The sequence below is a fragment of the Leptosomus discolor genome, chromosome 14 (assembly GCF_034619465.1).
Source record: "Leptosomus discolor isolate bLepDis1 chromosome 14, bLepDis1.hap2, whole genome shotgun sequence".
Lineage (NCBI taxonomy): Eukaryota > Metazoa > Chordata > Aves > Leptosomiformes > Leptosomidae > Leptosomus > Leptosomus discolor.
The window spans coordinates 12,600,512-12,619,751 of record NC_141404.1 but is presented as its reverse complement, the minus strand read 5'-3'; the positions used below and the strand labels follow the sequence as shown (position 1 = coordinate 12,619,751).

Below are 19,240 nucleotides of genomic sequence, written 5' to 3'. Positions count from 1 at the left end.
TAATTATTTGCACAGAAGGTGCCTAGACCCTGCTCAACACCATCAGTAGCTGCCGCTGTATATTGCTGGCTGGAAAGATAAACAGAAAAAATAGAAGAAACCCCTATATTTCAATGTTTTAACATCATAAATATTTCCACGCTAGCACCGTAATTATTGCGGGCCAGTCGGACGCATGGCACACAGCACTCAGGCCGCTCCCCTACCACGGTGCTCTATCACGGCGGGGGTGCCCTGCTCACGCTCTGGGATCTGTGGACACCACGTAGTCAGAAGAACTTTAACATTTCCCACTTCGCCTGACGTTAAGTTGGATCAAACTCTCTGTTTTAGCCATTTAGTCAACTTAAGCCATAAAAGGAAGAGTGTGTCCCTAAGCAGCTGTTTAGCGACAGTGACTCCAGAACACAGGTAAAGGGCAGGAATTGACCTGGGAGAGGTTTGCCGCTTCTGCGTGCCCGGTCGCTGCTGCCACAGGTACGTGCCGGGACCCTCCCCACTGCCCGTGGCGGGAGGGCACCGGGGAACCGGCCCGGCCCACGGCTGGGCCCCGGCCCCGCTTCTCCAGGGAGGGGCGCGGAGAGCAAACGCCCACCGGCAGCACGGCCCGCCCCGCCCGGAGCCCTTGCCGGGTGTCGTTCTGAAGGAACACCCCGCCCGCCCACCCCCCCTCCCGCAAAACCGCGGCCAGCGGGAACAGCCGGATCCCGCGCCGCCGCGGTGCCCGCCCCTCAGCGCGGCCGAGGGCCCGCCCGCCCTTCCCGCCCCGCGGCCGCCCCCTGGTGGGCAGAGGGCGCGCTGCCCCGCCGGCAGCCGGCGCTGCTGCCGGGCGATGGCCGCCGAGGAGGGCCGAAGCGCTGAGGGCCGAGGGCGCGGAGCAGCTGCAGCCCCCGCTGCCCGCTCACCTTCAGCCGCCCCCCCGAGCGCCTCCCTCTGCCAGCAGCGCATTTTAAAACAGCTAAACTGGGGGGGGGGAGGCGCGCACGTCTTTCTGCTTCAAGGAGGACAAGAACTGCAGTCTTTACACTGCGAGACCGGTGAAAAAAAGGACATTTGGATCAACTCAAGTAAAAACTCTTCAGCAACTGTGCCGCAGGCCCCCGGAAGCCGGGCAGAGCCGGCTGAGCCCTGTGCCCAGCAGCGGGCTGCCCTTCAGCCCGCTGTGCAGCCGGGAAGACCCACGGCCCTGCTGAGGGAGAGAACAGCAAACGCGAGACACTGCTGAAGAGAACTGTCGCTAGCAGCCAAGCAGAAACTGGTTTTAGAGCAAGTACAGCGCGATTCAGCGTTCCACACAGCCCCAGCTGTGAGGCCCAAATGGAGCCTGAAGTGGGGCTTGGTGCCAGCAGGAGCGCAGGTTAACAACCCTTCCCCTGGCCTTCCTCAGGACCCGAGCACAGCAGGCGGCCAAAGCAAGCCAGCCAGTGGGAAACAAACCTTCCAGTACCGGCGTTTGAATTATTTTTATATTCTATACATCTAGAAACTCACAGCCTCTAAAAGGAGCACAGGCTTGGCCGTGCAATTTCTTGAGGAAGTGTTTCTATAAAGGAGCTTTTACAATGACTCCATGGCCCTGCATGAAGCCCAGAGCCAACACCTCTCAGCCTTCTCAACACCATGGGACAACAAATGCCATTCCAAGAGCAGCTGCCCCGGATTCCACTCTGTGCCAAGGTCTGTAACTCTTTATCCTCTAGTGACCCAACCTACTCTGACCTAATGGGAAATAATACCACAGCAATTAAATCCACAAGCAGCCATATAGGTGTCAGCCCAACAGGTTTTGTACCGTTTCACACATTTTTTAAAAATATTAAGACTAAAATCTGGCCGTGAAACAGCAAGCTTTGCTGTTAAGTAGTGGTAAATAATGCATCCAGCCGCTAACATTTAGGAGGAAAGATGCAAAAACCAAAAATACAGGGATATATACAAAACAAAGAAATTACATATACAATTTAAGATGTGCAGGAAACATTTAACAGAAGTAGTCAGAACATTTTTATACCAATATTTGGAGGCACAATAGTTTACACAAGTATTTCATAAAAAATAAGGGCTTCCAGCTACAGCCTGGTGGTTAGCAAATTTAATTTCCTGCTCTGTTTGGGACACTGCTAACTTCAACTCCACCCGGGATAGAAACTAAGTTGAGCACCGATTAGAAGCCAGATTTGGGCATATCACACATGAACATTTTTCCCTTCTTCTAACCCTAAAGACCAGGCTGGTTTAAAAGCCAATAATAAATGACACCACACTGCTCACACACCAAACACGAACACTCTCCACCTCAATACTCAAATGCTCGTTTAGTTCCTCTGAGAAAAAACAAGAGTTCAAAACCTGGAAATCACCCCAGAAGTCAGTATTCACCTTCTGGCCAGCTCTCCCCGCACTATGAATGTCCTTCTTGACACACAATGTGGCTGAATTGCGCAAATTGTCTCTCTTGGATCTAACCAAAATCACCCTGACTTTTGAGCAACTCATTAGCTTTCGCTCCCGATCTTTTCTAAAATGAACGGACAAGACGCCAATCCAGTGTTTCTCCTAGTCTAGTTTATTTACAATATATACAGTTCCTACAGAAAACGATTTCTCACAAAGGATATTAAATAGCAAAACCACGGCATAGCTCAGATGTGGGCACTGCCGCCTGCAGCCAGCACGGTGCCGCAGGACAGGCTGGTCCAAGCTCCGGGGGGTGCTGGGGTGGGACGCTGGCGTGCCAGCCGGAGGGGCAGCAGCTGAGGTAGATCCAGGAGCGGGAGGCACTGCGTGCTCTGCACGTCCTGCGGTACATCCGACACTGGCCCGATCCCTCCGACGCGTCCTGTGGCAGCACAGAGGTGTCCTGGCGCAGCTGAGCAAGCCTGCTCGTGTCACGGGTGCTTCTGGTGGCTGTCACTTGAGTTGGCAGCTATGTCACTGGTGTGATTTGCCTAGAGCTCACAGAACGCTTTGGGCTCCTTTAGGATAAAAGGCACTACATGAATCTACAGGAACAACGCTTGCTAGTTTCGTAGGGAGGATTCAGACGGGCCATTAACATCATGTTGCTCTGATGCTGTGTACCATGAAATGACATCCTTATTGCTTAACACTTATATTATCATTAACTTAATTTAACGCGCTCACTGTCTATTATCCAGAGAATTCCAAAATCTGACTAAGAAATGGAAAGTACAGTAATTCTGAAGACTGTATTCTTGTAAATTTGTTAGAATGAACTAAACGACCATACTGCACCTGAGAAAACCTCCTGTTCTCCTCTTCTCTTCATAGGCGTGTTTCCACATTTGAGCAACAAGTTACTTGTGCTCCCCCCCCCCCAAATTTTCATAAAAAATCTCAGTCTTAAAAACTGCATAAGGGATGCCTTCATGTATTGTCTTTTGTTCAAAACTAGTGTGGGAATAGCACAAAAGAAAATAGAAACTTGTCATCTAAAAAATCAAAAGGCACCCAGAATTTACTTCGTTAGCGATATTTTCTTCTGAAATAGAAGTATTGTGATTTCTTTAGATACTCCCTAAAGGCTGCCAACATCCCATAAATTAACGTGAAAACATAGTGACATTCAGATACAAGTTCAATTTTGCATCAGACTACCATAACATTAAATTCACAAAATATAATTAGGGCTTACTACTGCTGACCAGAGTCTCTGATGTTACAGAAATATTTTGAATACAAATCCTGACGTTTAGGGAAAGCCTGTAGAGACAATCCAAGTCACCATTTGAAGGTGGTGTAATTCTCACCAGATTGATGCAAATACAAATCAAAGGAGAACTTTATCTGCTTAAGGCATGCCATTTAAGCACTCCCCTCTACCTACAACCTATGCACACAAATGGAAAGGAAAAAAAAGTAAACAACTAGTTTGCCTTGCTTGGAAATAAGAGACAGCTAAAAGCACTGCAAGATATAAATCAAACAGAAATCCAAATGTACCGAAACTTGAGCAATTAGTTAATTTTTTAAAGCTAAAAGAATGCAACAACAGAGCTTAAAGTTTAATTTAAAAATACTTTCTGGTGTTTTTCAGTAATCACCAGAATCCATCTCATAAAAAAGTATAAAGGCCATCACATGTACACAACCCCTACTACACGTTTATTGATGGGCCTGAGGAAGGGAAGCTCTAAGCACTTTCTGTTTTGGTTATGAATACAGGGAACACGTTACGGTGGGAATCTATTACTCTATTAAGAGAGCTTACCTTTAGAGACTCCAGATTTCACTTTTACACCATTTATAATATTGGACTCGAGAATCTGGACCACAAAATTTTGTACAGGCAGGCAGAGTCAAGTCTACCACAAAGACTCTACTACAAGCTTTACAAACAAACTAGTAAAATAATTTTTTCCATTTGTCTTATTTGTACATGGCTCCTTCCTGGAAAACCTTTCATTTGTTAAGCTCAAATGTGACTAGTTAGGAGGTAAAAAAAAAAACAAACAAAACCACACAACAAAACAAACAAACCCAAAAAAAACCCAAACCAAAAACAACCTCCAAACCCCAAAGCAATTAAACAGAAAACCCCACAAATTTTCCCCAAAACAACCAATATGAGGGTTACACAATTGTCAACACTTAAGAAAAAAACCACACCTTTAGCAAAACCTTACAAATGAAAACATTTCCCAAAAAACGATTTCCAAGGCGAGGAGAATTCTTCTTCAATGTCCATGTCATCACTCATCGAAAAAAATTTTATAGAAAATTTTATTCAACATACAACATTTTCCAGCAAAAAAAGGCAATATACAGGAAGAGTTGTTGTACACTGCGGCTACAGAAACAAAATAAAATACTGGAAAAGAATGTAAAATTAAGTGTGAATTGCTGATTCTATCTTTACTGCACTCAAAACTAGACACGCGGCTGGCATTAGCTCCAAAATAAAAGGAAGCAGTCTGGGGACTGAAATAAAACTACACACAATGAATATCAACATCAGTGAAATTCACTTGCAGACTCACCCAACAAAATTAACCTCCAAGTGTTAAATTGTACATGTTCATTCATTAAATATACAATTTCATTTTTTCTTTTTTTCTTCTTTTTCTTTTTTTTTTTCTCCTTTTTTATACAAAGTCAACAGCTTACTAAACACTAGTGAGCATGCCCTCTGTGCTAAAAGGCTATTTCTTGTGTTTTCCCCATCTCTTCCCATGTTAACTAAATTAATGATATTTATAATCTTTTCACTTGCTTCTGCCAACTTTTGAGTGTCATTCTATTTGCCAGAAGATGGCATAATAAATCGCAACGGTATTTATCAATGGTTGAAAATTTAATAAAAAGACCCAAATATCTCTTTTTAGGCCTCAGGGCATCCACAGATGCAAAGTAGTGACTAAATTAAACGAAAACTAGTTTATTAAAAAAGATTCTATGCAGCTGGAGGAGACAAAAATCCCGAATAAGTGCCAACAATGTACACAATGAAGTAGAGATTGCTATTTATTGATGATGTGAGTTTTTTGCATTTACAAATGCACAAAAATGTCATTTAAAGTATAACTGAAGGAAATAAAACTGATGTGAGTCTAAACATAAGACTTACTAGCTGCAGTGATGGTGAACACCACACCGGGAAGGGCAGCCAGCCAGCTTATGCCATCTATAAACGTACTACAGACAAATATTTTGCCAATGTCAACTGTTCTACTAAACTCTTCCCTCATTATGCTGACAATTGCCTTGCATTACGTTTACCATAAAATAACTCTCATTGGCATCCAAGCTTTATAAAAACACCTTCATTTTGCTCAAAAAGGGCAGTCAATAGATACAGAGAAGCCAAACTGAACAGCCTCAACAAAATAAAATTAACATCAGCAGCAAATCCTCTTGCTGAAGACTTCAGATATAGTGCACGTGTACCAAAGTTCTACAGTTGTTAAAAAGGTGCACACACACACTTATTTTTGTCCCTTGCCTTGACAATCTGGTTAAGTAGGTCAGTTATGGATTTTAATAGCTTTTTCAAGGTAAGTGTAGCGACTTCTCTTTGGGGCTTTATTGAAATGGTCAAGCCCTAGCCATGGCCTTGGATGAGACATGTTGCCTAGAAAAGAAGAGAGAGAAAAAAAACCAATGAAGTTTCAAGGCTAAATTGGAACGTTTCCTTTAAACAAACTACTCCTGTGTGCCCTGTTCACAGTTTGCTAGGAACCACTGCCTACGGAAGAGGACTACAGAAGAATCCTACAGTCCATAACCGACAGGGCAGCTTTCCTGACTGCTGCTTTCCTTCCAGTAACACATTTTACAGCTGTTTCTAGATCAGGTAGCTGGTTTTTCTCCTCTTCAGTCACTTATAGGAGTTTACAGCAGTGAAGTGTGTGCTGAAGCAAGAAAATCATTGTTGTACTTTATGGCCATAGGCACATCAAAGTACCAGCTTTCATCAAAGGGCTGAGCCTGTTTGAAACAGGACAGCATTCATCATCTAAATATGTCAGCCTATGGTATTTGCAATATTGTAAGTTATTTCTGCTGTATTAAGTTATTCTTATCACCTGGTTTTAGTGGGAATATTTTTAAGTTCATGTAAAATCTAAATAATCTGTTAATTAAGAAATCATGTAACTGACCTCTTTATTTCCCAAGGAAAAACATTTAGTCATATTTCAATTATAAAGAAAACATACAGATTTTTTCACTTGTTCAAGCCAGTATGGTTTTATCTACTGCTAGTTTTCAAGAAAAAACAGAGTCCACATATTTCTTGCAAATGGAAGAAATTCTCTTTAAGATGTCCTCAATGCAGAGCATGAAATGTTCTTTGAAGTGAAATGATAAAGGCAGAAACTAAATAACCCCCCAGCAAGAAAAGCACAGTCCTACATTCAAAGCCATCCACTGCAACCACTAACGCATAAAACACTTGACCTTCTTGGTTGCCTGCGTCTGCATTTTTGGATATATTTTCTTCAATCAGAATTATTTGTCTTTTTGTTTGGCATAATGGTCAATGTCAAATATAAGAAAGAACTGCCAATCTTGCTGAGATCACTTGAATGTCTTTTAAAGAAAGAGATGAAGCCCTACATTGTTAGCACAAGCACAATCGCTGCTAGAGTGCATCTCTGTAAAAGCAGAGGGACATCATTGACATCAGCTACGTCAATCAAATCAGAGAACACCAAACCTTTGGTTCAGTCCACCATGTGTAAAAATTTGGTATTTCTAGAAACGCTTGAGCCCCACACCTTGAGATACTACTTAGATGAGAAGGCATTAGAGCATCGTATTATCACCCTGTGGGAGAATTTGGGGGGTAACGAATTCTATCAAAGTGTATTATAGCAAAGGGGCAACATCCCATGAACTCTCAAATTAAAGCCTTTAATCTCACATTCCTCCAACTCCTACAGACAGTTCAAGATCTCCTTTTTCCACTTTCTGCCATGTTCTGTACTTTTGACCTAGTTACCTGGTTAGTCTGTCATGTTGTTTTGGCAATACTGGCTCTGCTTTGCTCAGAAAGTCCAACAGTTCATTTCAGACTATTGCCTTCCCCTTCCTGTCCCCAGAATAAAACCAGGAGTCTGCCTGCTCTGAGCACACAAGAGAGTTTATCTGTCCATGGAGAAATGTGCACCTCCAAGTTCATCATCCAGAGACCCCTCATAACTAGCGCAGGTCCCTCCAGTGACACACTTCTGTGCTCACAGATGACTTGTGCAGACGCAGGCATTCAAAGTTTTGGCAAGTCCCCTCCTATTCACAGCCATAAGCCATAAACCTGGCTGTGTAACACAGCACAAGAGGACTTTCTGATAGGTTCCTGCAAAGTACTCAGTAACAGTATAGGTATAACTCTCTGTGGGTTTTGAAATAAATGGACAGTAACAGGATTTCTTTACAACTGTTGCAGAAATCCAGAACACAGCTTGAAAAAAAATCAGAGTTTGGCCCTTGCACAACCTGCCAACAAAAAACAGAGCTTACAATTGTCAGAAAAATAAAACTGCGCAGAGCATGTTGTCCTCAATCTTGCTTCTACCAGACAGAGCAGCTCACAAAAACGAACACTCAACTAAACTAGGGGGAAAAAAACCCCCAATGAATTCAAAGCTTTCAACAGAACCCTGACTGCAGATTCAAAGGTGCTATTCCCAACTGGAAGTCTCAAAAGATGACTGTGGTGGAACACCTGAAGGATTAACCTCATTTCTCCTATGTGTAAATTCCTCAGAGAACAGAGCTTTAAATATCAGTCAAGTAAACAAGATGGTAATCCATCCACAGACAAATTCAGAACAGAGCTGCACTTGTGGCTTGGTGAATCATCCTTTAGGAAAAGAAAATCTAAACAGCGTCTTATTCACATACGTAAGATTCTTGTTAGATTCTTCAGATTCACTGAAGATATCAAGAACGAACAAGAAGTGTCTTCAATGAATATGAGAATTCAAATACCTCTTTGCAACACACTTAAAATAAGAAACTTAAGAGAACGCACCTTTATATTTTTTAGGAATAACACAAGTACATACTGCAATAAAAATGTGAGAATTAAACTTACAAGAGAGCAGATGGACAATACAGATAAGGCGCAACCGATGTTGTAACTCTCTTCTGTAAAGTACATCATACTGATATTTGACCCATTTGGTTACTCAAATGCAAACTTTTAACTCGCAAGGAAGCAGATTATTTAATTATGTATGTGCCTATAAAATACATATTCTTCGACTAACACACACACTTAACACTGTTAAGTGTGCACACAAGTGTATATGAATACTTGCTTAGTTACTACGTACAACGTATCTCGGGTACAAAGAACAAACTCTTTCTGCATCCTGAGTTAAGGATAATCTCATTGTAACAACTGGCAGAGCAACTGCAGCAGGTCAAAAGAATAGTCAGGGTATCTTAACAACTCACCAGGTTGGGGCTCAAAATCTTTCAAGTTCACTTCATACTCATCTTCATTGAGATATTGGTGTCGGCCCATCATTACAATTGCAAATTTAAACTATGAAAAGGGAAAAAAAAGCCTGCTAAGATACTGTATTAAAGTAAAGCCTTCAAGTCTAATTTCATAGCCTAACTCGCAGCTTGTTGTAAGTGTACACTTCAGGCGTTTGATAAAGGCCAATCCTGTTTAAAACCTCCACCAACAACCTGGATAATGGGATAAAAGGAATGCTCAGGAAATCATGAGCCTGCATCGATAGTACTATGTGCAGGTTCAGGCCCTCTAGGGAAAAAAAGAGATAGCCACAAACTGGAGCAAGACCAGCAATGGTCCAGTAAGACAGTTAAGGGGCTGGAGCCCAGGGCATACAAGCAGCTAAGAGAAATGGGTTTGTTTAGCCCAGAGAAGAAAAGGCGAATAGGGGCACTTAGTCTTCCGCCAACTGAAGCGCGTTACACAGAAGCAGACTCCTCAAAGAGCTGCACAGCAAAAGGATAAAAGGACAAGCTGCAAAAGGAAAAACTCCAATTACACGTAGGAAGGAAAAAAAATGCACAATGATAGTGGTAATGCTTTAAAATACAGTGTCCACAACGTGGCACAATTCCCATCTCTGGGAGTATTCAACTAGGTAAAACCTGAGCAACCCAGCTAGCTTTAAGCTAGTTCTACTGAGCAGGAACCTGAAGTGGGTGGCCTCTAGAGGTCCTGTACCATCTACCCTTTTCTAGGTTACTTTCATGTTTTGCTGAGTATCTCTTTCGATGCAGGACAGAAACACTACTCCTACACATCCTACCTAATTATTCTCAGAAAAAGCATTATTTAAGTCAAGTAACTGTTCTATTGATCAAAATCAACACCTATCCCAAATCTGTGGTGTTCCAACTTCTTAAAACAAACTCACTTAGGGTCTACAGTCAGCAATAAAAACTTGCCATTACCTTTTCAAATTCTTTTTCTTGTATGTCCAGCATTGTCTGAATCCGCTTCATAACCTCTCTGAAGTGTTCACCCTAATAATTACAACAACATTTTTAATGTCAAAAAAATCTAGGAATAAAAGGGATGCTGTTAATATTTCCTGCTTCAAGCTTCATTGAAATACATTGCCTTGATCTTTCAGTTATTTATAAAATGACACGTCAACATTATCCGCTACAATACACAGTAACAACATAAAACTTGCTATAAATTCAGCAACTTTAAGTCTTATTGATTCATCATTATGCAAACTGTCCCAGAAATCGATCAAGCACTGATAGTGATATGTGCAAGTCCAGTTAAGATAAGAAACAAAGCTAGAAAATTAGCAGTAAAATAGGAATTGGGGGAAAAAAAAAATTTTACATATCTTTTCTAAGCATATTACTTTTTAAAACCTCTACACCTGTGATGCTCCCCTTCAATTACTCATTTTTTGTAGTATGTTTCTGCATGGTGTATATGTAAACTGCCCCAAAGGGCAAGGGATATCATCAACTTAAAGATCAGATAGGTAGATAGATAGATAGGTAGATAGATAGATAGATAGATAGATAGATAGATAGATCTATCTATCTATCTATCTATCTATCTATCTATCTATCTATCTATCTATCTATCTATCTATCTATATACATATATCTCAACTGTCATAGACAGGAAAATGCAGTGCAAATGGTTTCCACCAGAAATTTACACACAGGTTTTACTCTACATTGATCAAAGATACAGAAACACAGTAAAATTCTATGGGATGCAGAGATGTGACATATTTCTCATTCCAAAACTTCTAGAAAAGTAGGCAATTTTCACACAAACATACACAAGCCAGAAAAAGTTTAGAAGCAAATTGCTTAACTGCCCTCAGAAATACACTTTGATATTAAAAGAATCAGTGAGACATTCATCTGGAGCAGCACCACATAAAAAACTTAAAGAGTTTAAATTAAGCTTTCAAATTAGCTTTCACTCTTGTATTAATTTCCTAGAAGATAAAGCACATCAAATTACAGAAGTTATAAAATGCAAAGTCATCTTAGACAATACTGAAGAAAGCAACTCATTTTCCATATTCACCTCTCAGTAGGAAGCCAAGCAACCATGGTCTAGCTGCTTTTGGCATCAAGTTTGCATCAAAACTCCTGAAGTGGTATTAGAAATAGGATTCTAGGTTTGTCGGGGGTGTGTGTGTGTGTGGGGTGGTGTATGTGTTAGCATTTCAAGTTCTCGGCTGATGCCGAATGCCTACCTTCTAGATATTGCACAGGCTCACTGAAACGCTGAACAATCTGTACACGCAGAATAGAACTGAGGCAGTCGACGCTTTAACCGTAAAAGTGCATGTATGGGGCAGAACCTTTTATACAGGAGCAATATTTTCCTACACACTTTTTATACTAATCAATGTCTTCGGCAGTGCTTTAAGAAAACATCATCAATATAATCCCATGGGGAGCAAAAGGGAGGCACACTGTACCTGGTGTATCCTCAGCAAGAACGGAATTCCAAATGTCCCAAAAACCTCTTTGTGGAAATGTGCCACTGTGATTAGCATCTCGTTTTCTTTATCTATATCTACCTGGTCCAGAGGAATTTCCTAGATCCAGACATAAAATTATGGCTGCAGTCAGCTAAAACTTCCACAAAAAGTAACTTATTAAGTAACTAAAAGCATAATTGACGTACTGTTACTGATCTAAACCAAGTCTATTTAAAAACAACTAGAAGAACCATACTGTTTGACAGAGTCTTTTCACGAGAGTCACTCATCCCTGCCAGGACAGTAGTTCAGCTTCCCTGACTCAGAATACTCTCCTGGATGCCCCAAATGGCCTTTTGGACATGAAATCTTCTATCAGCTGTAGTAGCAATATCACACACCTCTTGTCATCTCCCCAGTACAGCTTACTGGAAACTTTTTTTTTAAATTTCTGACCTTTGAAGCAAGTTAACAGATTTAAATGATGAAATGTTTAGAAAAATCACATTAAAATTTGGCTCAAAAAGCTCAAACTTAACAGAAAAGGAAATAAAGTCTTCTAGAATCCTTAAGTTTAGAGTACAAAAGTGGGTTCTAGGCATAAACATTTATAATTGTAAGTCCTCAAACAAACCTTCGAATTATTGCTAAGGCAGCAAATGTCCTATGGACAAGCCCTTGCCAGTCTATAATAAACATACATAAACTAAAGAATGAAATCATTATAGGGAAGCACGTGAAACAAAAGAAAAATTTTAGAAGGATTGTCTTCAAAAAAACATATATATTATCATGTAACCTAGCTTCCTGCAAGTATCACAGCATTTGAAAATCAGAATCCAGAAAAAGAGAATTACCACTTCAGAGAGTTTTTTCTCTCAAAGTCAACTTTTAAAGTTTCTTTTAAGAAAGTAACATTTACCTCTATTCGAAATGTTCGACTTGTTGCAGGTGACAAACACTCTAACAGCTCATCTTCCTGATGGACACCAATTATTTTGTAACTTACAATTTCTAGCAGCCTTAAAAATAAACAGGGAAAGCATTTTATAAAATTAAAGAAATAATGATTTTTTAAAAAAAAAAATCAATGCGACATTTTTTTTCTCAAACCTTGAGAAGGATTAGTGTAGTCAGGACATAAACAGATGCTACCACTGTATTTGTAAAACTTCAAATTTGGTCTTTAGTAAAAATTAAGCTGAAAAGTTAGAAGAGGTTAAATTACTTCTGGGTCATGACAAAAGCAGCCAGTACGTGCAATTACAAGACAAAGGTTTTTAATTTAATTATATTTAATTACAAATGACCTCACTTTTAACTCTTGAGAAGTGAACAGCATGGAATGCTTGCACTAGAAACAATTATTAAACTGTGAGTTAACAAATGCAATTGATGCAACTTATGCATCTCATGAAATACAAAATAAGTAATTACATAAAATTTATATTCATAGTTAAGAGTTCTTATTATTACCAGACTTCATTTGATAATAATGGTTTCCACAGTATTTTAAATCCTACAAATACTTTTCTGCATAAAATCCACTCGATGGCACACAGAAGAAATAAAAATCTTCCAGCTTTACCTTAATTTCCCTGAACCTTTTTCAGAGAGTTCTACAACTTTTTTACATTCTTCTAACAGGTCCCGCACACACCCATGCTTATCTGGATATACTGTTATTTCCTAGGGAATTTGTAACAGAACAATCGTTATCAAAATCTGAACATGTGAACAACCATATTAAAGCACAGAATACACAGGATTCTTCTCTTCACCACAAATTCATCTTTAAAATATAACAATTACCCATGTTATCGTCAAAATTTGTTAAGAAATGACATAATTTTTTAATATTTTTTTTTTGTGGTTTGAGGGTTTTTTTTGTTTGTTTGCTTGTTTGGGTTTTGTTTTTTGTTTGGTTTTTTGTTGTTGTTGTTTTGTGGTGGTGGTTTTTTTTGTTTTTTGTTGTTTTTTTTGTTTGTGGGTTTTTTTTGTTTGTTTGTTTGTTTGTTTTTTACGTAAGGCACAATTTTGTTCTAGTTTTGTTATTCAGGGACAACAGAGTGTGAACCATAATCACAGCCATTCCAGCTTTAACACAGAAGTGACAGTCTCACTCACCTCTTCCCTAAACTGGCTATTTAGCCATATGCACTTAAAACTTCTTCTGTTTTCAAAATCAGTTATTTTCATTTTGAGCTTAAGGAAGAAAAGAAAAACACTTTAGGCATACTTTGTATAGGGCAGAATTATTTTTTTCTAACTTGCACCAATAAAAACAGAAGACTCTTACCTGTTGATAGTAAAGTTTCTTAGGTTGCCTAGGCTTGAAGAACTGCAGAAGATCTCTTAAAGTACCTTCATAATTATGTCTAAGAGGATTACCAGGGCCATCCCTGTAACTACAGAAGGAAAAAGAACAACATAAATATCTCTTTACAGTCCATCACTGCTCAGTAAACCAAAGTACCAAGTACATTTTTATTCCTGGCTTCTAGTTTCACCTAACTGCTAGCACAGCCTAAGCAGTGTTACATTCGGTGCTTTAGCGACTTCCAAAACCAGGTGAGCATATGGGAACAGAAATACCATTCACTGGGCATGGTAACTCCCTGGGATGTTTACAAGCTCATCTTTAAGGCTGCAGGGTGGCAGACCTACATTCCTCTGAAACTACTAGTATAGCAGCACATGCTTGAGATTGTGAAAGGTTAATTTGTGACGCCGTAAGACACAGCAAATTCCAGAGTGAACACAGCACTGTAAACTACAAAGAGCTACTCAAATTATGACAGTCTCTTTGATGATGAAGGGAGATACCTACAGGTTAACAAAGAGCACTCTACATTCACATGAACACAAAAAGATGATGTAATTTTTGTGTGTGCATTATTCCTGCAGCACATACATATAACCACTAATATGCTGGTTTCTGCTATGGTTTTATACAAGTTCAAACCCAGTTTTACCCAACTGTGCCTGACAACACCACTTTAACTAGAGATGTCCCTTTTAGCAGCTGTGAATGTTTTAGATCATTATCATCTTCATAAAACTGCGTTCACAGGCTTTAAGGGAGAAGGAAAAAAAAAAAAAATCAGTGAAGGAACTTCTGCATTTAAACCTGTAAAACCTGAAAAAAATCCTGCTGTTAGGGGCACTTGCACTTGTTTCTGCTCACCTCCATTCTAGAAATCTGCAAATCTGCATTCACCGTAACAGCACTTGCATTAGCTTCGTAATTTGTCCCATACAGTAAGGCTTTGAGGTAATTAATGATTTTAGAAATTTAAAAAATGATCCTTTAAAAATGCATCTGTTTTCAACAACACATACTAGATAGAACTCTTCCAAAGCGTGCAATTCTTTGAAGCTCCAGAGCCATCCACTGCAATACTTGAAACTGTCTATGCAACTTGCTGTGCATGCCAGAACGCTAACATTTCACTGGTAAAGAATTAGTTAACCACCTGGAAAAAGCTACAAAGGAACTGCTACCCATCTATATTTGGGCAAGTATTTTAAGGAATAGTTTAGACACAGAACACTAAGGAAGTTCTTCTTACCCTTGGGACTTGAAAAACTGTAATAGCATTGGATCTGTATTAAGTCTCTGCGCAACTGTCTTTGCAACCTGCAAATAAATTTTTTTGTAAGTTCTTAATTATTTCAGACAGTTATGACATTGTTCTACAATCATACAGTCATTCATTACACATCAAGAACGTTATGCTACTGAAATTCTGAGACCCACTATGTCTACATCCCCAAGGCAAAATAAACTAGCCTCTTTAGCTTCTGAATAGTTAACACGGACTAAGTTATACTAGAAACAAAAAATGAGAAACTGTCTGTTTTATTACAATAAATCACTGTCACCCACAAAATCCACAACAATAGTTCTACTCCTCTTTTGGTTTTTGTTTGTTTTTCTTGTTTCGTTTTGTTTTTTTAATTATAGTATTATTGTGGAAATAAGTAAGACTTGCTCTTTGAAAATTCCCACTATTCTTTAATTCACTCCAAGGAAGTTAGCTTGCTGGGTAATATCACCACATTGTTCACACCAGTATATTTCATGTCACTGCCTCATCAAAAGCATGGGGATTCTCTGACTACTTTTCCCGTATCAAAAAAACCAAACCAAACTATCAAAGAACTTAGACTGCAAGTGAAAACGAAATAAGAGAAAGCGAGTTGCCGAAAAGCAGACAATGAGAACAGGATGGCAAAAGTCATCCCTGACTTCCCCTGCGTATGCAGGTGCTCCAAGTTCCTGCCTTTGGTGACAGAAAATAAACTGCCTGGTTTTAAGTGATCTTCTTGACACTGACAAAAGCAACTGCAGAGGGACTGTAGGGAGCCAAATCTACTCAGGCTCTTAACAGGGCAGACCAAATTTACTTTTTTTTTTTTTTTTGTCCAGTTTTCCTCTTCTAAACGCCTCGGTAACCCTTTATGAACACAACAGGTTTGATCTGTTAGTGCCACTGAGCATTGAACAGCATCATGTGAAGAAAGCGATACAGTTTAGTCTAAAAAATTGGTATTCTGGGTGACACTACAAGCAGAAAATAGGTATCACTCAATTCCCAAGGTATTTTCCTATTAACAGCTACATAAGTTGAGCAAGTTTTACATGTCACTTAGAAAGCAAACATGTAATTTCATTAGAGTATCACTTCCCTGACAGAGCAGAATGGCATATCAAGAAAGAATCTTATTGTCAAATAACGCATCATTAATAAAGCGGGGTGGGTGTTAAGTATTTTCTTCTCACAAGCATTAGTGGCTTCCTTGCATTTTTCAATACCACAATGCAAAAAGTGTACAAGAACGTATCTATTCTTTTCTAGAAGTATGTATAATGCACTTTTGAACTAGTGCAAAAATCACTTTCAGAACAACTAAATAAAAGCAGAGAAACAAATGGGACACATGCCTGAAAGTAATTCATCCTATTGGATAAAGTAACAACAAAGCCTGGGTCATTGGGGATGGTTTTATCACAGAAAATGACATCCACACGATGATAGAGGTCTCGGAAGTATTCTTTAGCTGTTGGCAGCTCACTGTTATCATTTTCTGGATCATCCCTACAAGAGCAAACAAATGATAACACCATTACATATCATGCTGTTACCCTCACAAGCAGTTAGGGCTTTCAAAAAAAATGTTCTACAGTAAGTCAGCAACAGCTGAGAGATACAGAAATAAAGTTTAGAAACCTTTTTAAAGAGCCACCACTTGTACACAGTAGAACTAATGCAGTCAGTAGTGACCCAAACCCCTGAGTATTTCTGTGCGGTGCAAGGGCAAAGAGGCTGCCCACGGCGCTCGCTCGTTTGGCAATCTGGCAACACCCTGAGCCCAGCCGTTTCACAGCAGCGCTCCAGCAGCAGCCAGCCCTCCCTCCCTCCCTCCCTCCCACCCCGGCACACTGCTGCGTGTCTGTGCTGCCGCTGCCACAGCCTTCCACATACTCCTGTGTTAACTGCTTTGCGCAGAGGCCAGACGTACAACAGCACTCCTTGAACCACAACAGCAAACCAACAGGCCCAGACACTGGTTTGGGTCACTACTGACTGGTACCCCTATCTTCTCAGCGGAGAAATAGCACCAGGGTACAAGCTGTGCACTTACCCAGGAGTCAGCAGCCAGCCAAAGGTGCATAACACCAACTGGGTCAACAGGGAATGCGAGTTCCAAGGCATGACATGAGAAATACATTCATCTCACATAATCTGGGGTAAGAGTGCTGAAGATAGACTAGCTGGCTTCCACCCACTGTCAGCCCATGGAGAGAAACAGAGCAACACAGTTGGGTGTGACCATCAGGAGTGAGAGCATAGAAATGCTGATTTATAGCCCTGACAAGCTTATGAAAGATCCCTTTAATGGACACAAGATGCAGGAGTTCTCCTTTGGCCTTGGAGAAAACTCCAGTTGAAGCACCAGTACACCTATGAGCCGCATATGCTCAGGCAAATTGGGAGCAAAATGAGATCATCACCGTAGAGCAATAAGGAACTTACTGTACGCATGAGTAAAGGGGAAAAAAAAAAGGGAAAGCAGTTTAGTCGAGTTCTAGGCTGAAAGGAGCTCCAAGCCAAGAGCCTTGTACAGTGAGAAGGGTACTGAGCCTGCGAACAGAAATACTGCAGGCTCTTCAGTGTCTAAGTGACAGTGGCTCCAAGTAAAAAGCTGCAGAACTCGGACGCATTACTGAACCACACCCTTTGGAAACATTAAGACCTATTTTAGGTTATCAGTTTCCTAAACCAGGATGAAACCTGCTTTTCCTTAAACGTGACACATGATAATTAAAATACTACCAGTATTTTTTCATTTCTCCTTTGAATAAACAAATGAGAACTGCTGAGAACAAGTCTACTGTTGGAAAATTATACTTTGCTCTTGTAAAAAATGCTAAGTTAAAAGGAAGTTCTGCTTTCAAAGTGAACCAAGGTGATTTAATTGCAATGATAAGCTTGCCCCTCAAAATACATACTTCTGAAACACTATGATGTCGCCATCCATGAGTTCATCAAGAGCTTTATCAAGAGATACATCATAGTCTTGAATCCTTTCTGTTAAATTGGGTTTAACTTCCTGCAATAAACAAAAATTGTTGATCACAATAAACAAAAGAGAAAAATAAAGATCACAATAGTGAAGAAATCATCAGATAAGGTAACTATCTTCCTTCAACTGAAAACAATGGATAGATATATATGCAAATTAAATGTAATCTTAGCTAAGGTCCAAGTACATCTAATTGTTATTGATAAAGCTGGCTGCTCATTTTTACCTCTGGAATCTCACTCAAGTTATCTTAATTTTCAACAGTATTTTATCATTCAGCATTATCTTGTTGGCACTGAAAACTTTCCAAAATTCAGAGATCAATTTTCTACTGATGCAGCTTTCAGGAAGCTTGGAGAACACTGATTATGCTCACTATTTTAGTAGCGCAGAACTTTTGTACAGCAATTCACTTGTCTTTTTTAAAAAAAAAAGGCAAAACAAAACAAAACAAAGCCATATTAAAAATGCGTATATTATAAAATATCTATATCCATACTATGTATTTATACTTGTAAGTTGACCTGTTGGGATAAAAGCACCTGTCTAAAACTGGAATCAAACTGCAACCCTGACCTGCACAGAACCTGACAGTTCTGCTTTTTAGGAAGGAAATGTGTGTGCTCTCCTGGAACAGCCAGAGAGTGCAGCATGACTGCTAACAAAAATTGCAATAAAACCCCAATTCCTTGTTCTTACCATAGCAAGAACTTTGCTTTGGCAAGATCTGCATCGTCAGCACTCAATAAACACAGCAGTTACAAAGATTTGCTATTTCTGTATTTGGGCAGAAACATGTTAGCAGACTAAGTATTTTGTTTGCTGACTTTGACTTAGGGAAGGAAGGGGAAGATGCCCATTTTCTCAACTCCACTGTCTAAGGGGAGCACTGAAAACACAGTGGCCAATACTGGTAGCAGCATTAGCTCCTCTAGCACTGCGACTCTGAGGATACGCACACTTGTAGCACAGCAAAGCTGCTCAAGTAGGACTTCACGTAAAGATTTTTTGTTTCTAAAGACTCAAACTTCTAGTTGTTTGATTTTAAATCTGTTCTGAAGTTAACTATCTGCTGCTACTCTCTTGCAGCACTATAGACTTCAAAGCTACAGGTTACAAAGTGCTTATGATTTATAAATTATCATTGTTATGAGCAACCTTTTTTTAGCCAATAAAGCTTCTTTTTCTCTAGTTATAGCATGTAAAAGACAAAAATGTTACAAAAAGTC

The 19,240-nt window shown here is 39.9% G+C and overlaps 1 protein-coding gene across 2 annotated transcripts in view; it reads right to left on the bottom strand.

Moving 5' to 3' along the window:
* Positions 1–2,545: 2,545 nt before the first annotated feature.
* The window catches only part of USP7 (ubiquitin specific peptidase 7), a 74,460-nt gene continuing 57,765 nt past the window's right edge, over positions 2,546–19,240 (bottom strand). For both annotated transcript variants that reach the window (XM_086473293.1, XM_086473292.1), the window contains 11 exons: positions 17,938–18,038; positions 16,369–16,522; positions 14,993–15,060; positions 13,720–13,828; positions 13,548–13,625; positions 13,009–13,109; positions 12,343–12,442; positions 11,418–11,537; positions 9,901–9,972; positions 8,923–9,013; positions 2,546–6,091 (listed from right to left, as the gene is read on the bottom strand). In XM_086473293.1, the coding sequence (XP_086329419.1) occupies positions 5,985–6,091; positions 8,923–9,013; positions 9,901–9,972; positions 11,418–11,537; positions 12,343–12,442; positions 13,009–13,109; positions 13,548–13,625; positions 13,720–13,828; positions 14,993–15,060; positions 16,369–16,522; positions 17,938–18,038 (1,101 nt within the window). In that variant the 3' untranslated portion in view covers positions 2,546–5,984. The remainder of the gene's footprint in view (positions 6,092–8,922; positions 9,014–9,900; positions 9,973–11,417; positions 11,538–12,342; positions 12,443–13,008; positions 13,110–13,547; positions 13,626–13,719; positions 13,829–14,992; positions 15,061–16,368; positions 16,523–17,937; positions 18,039–19,240) is intronic.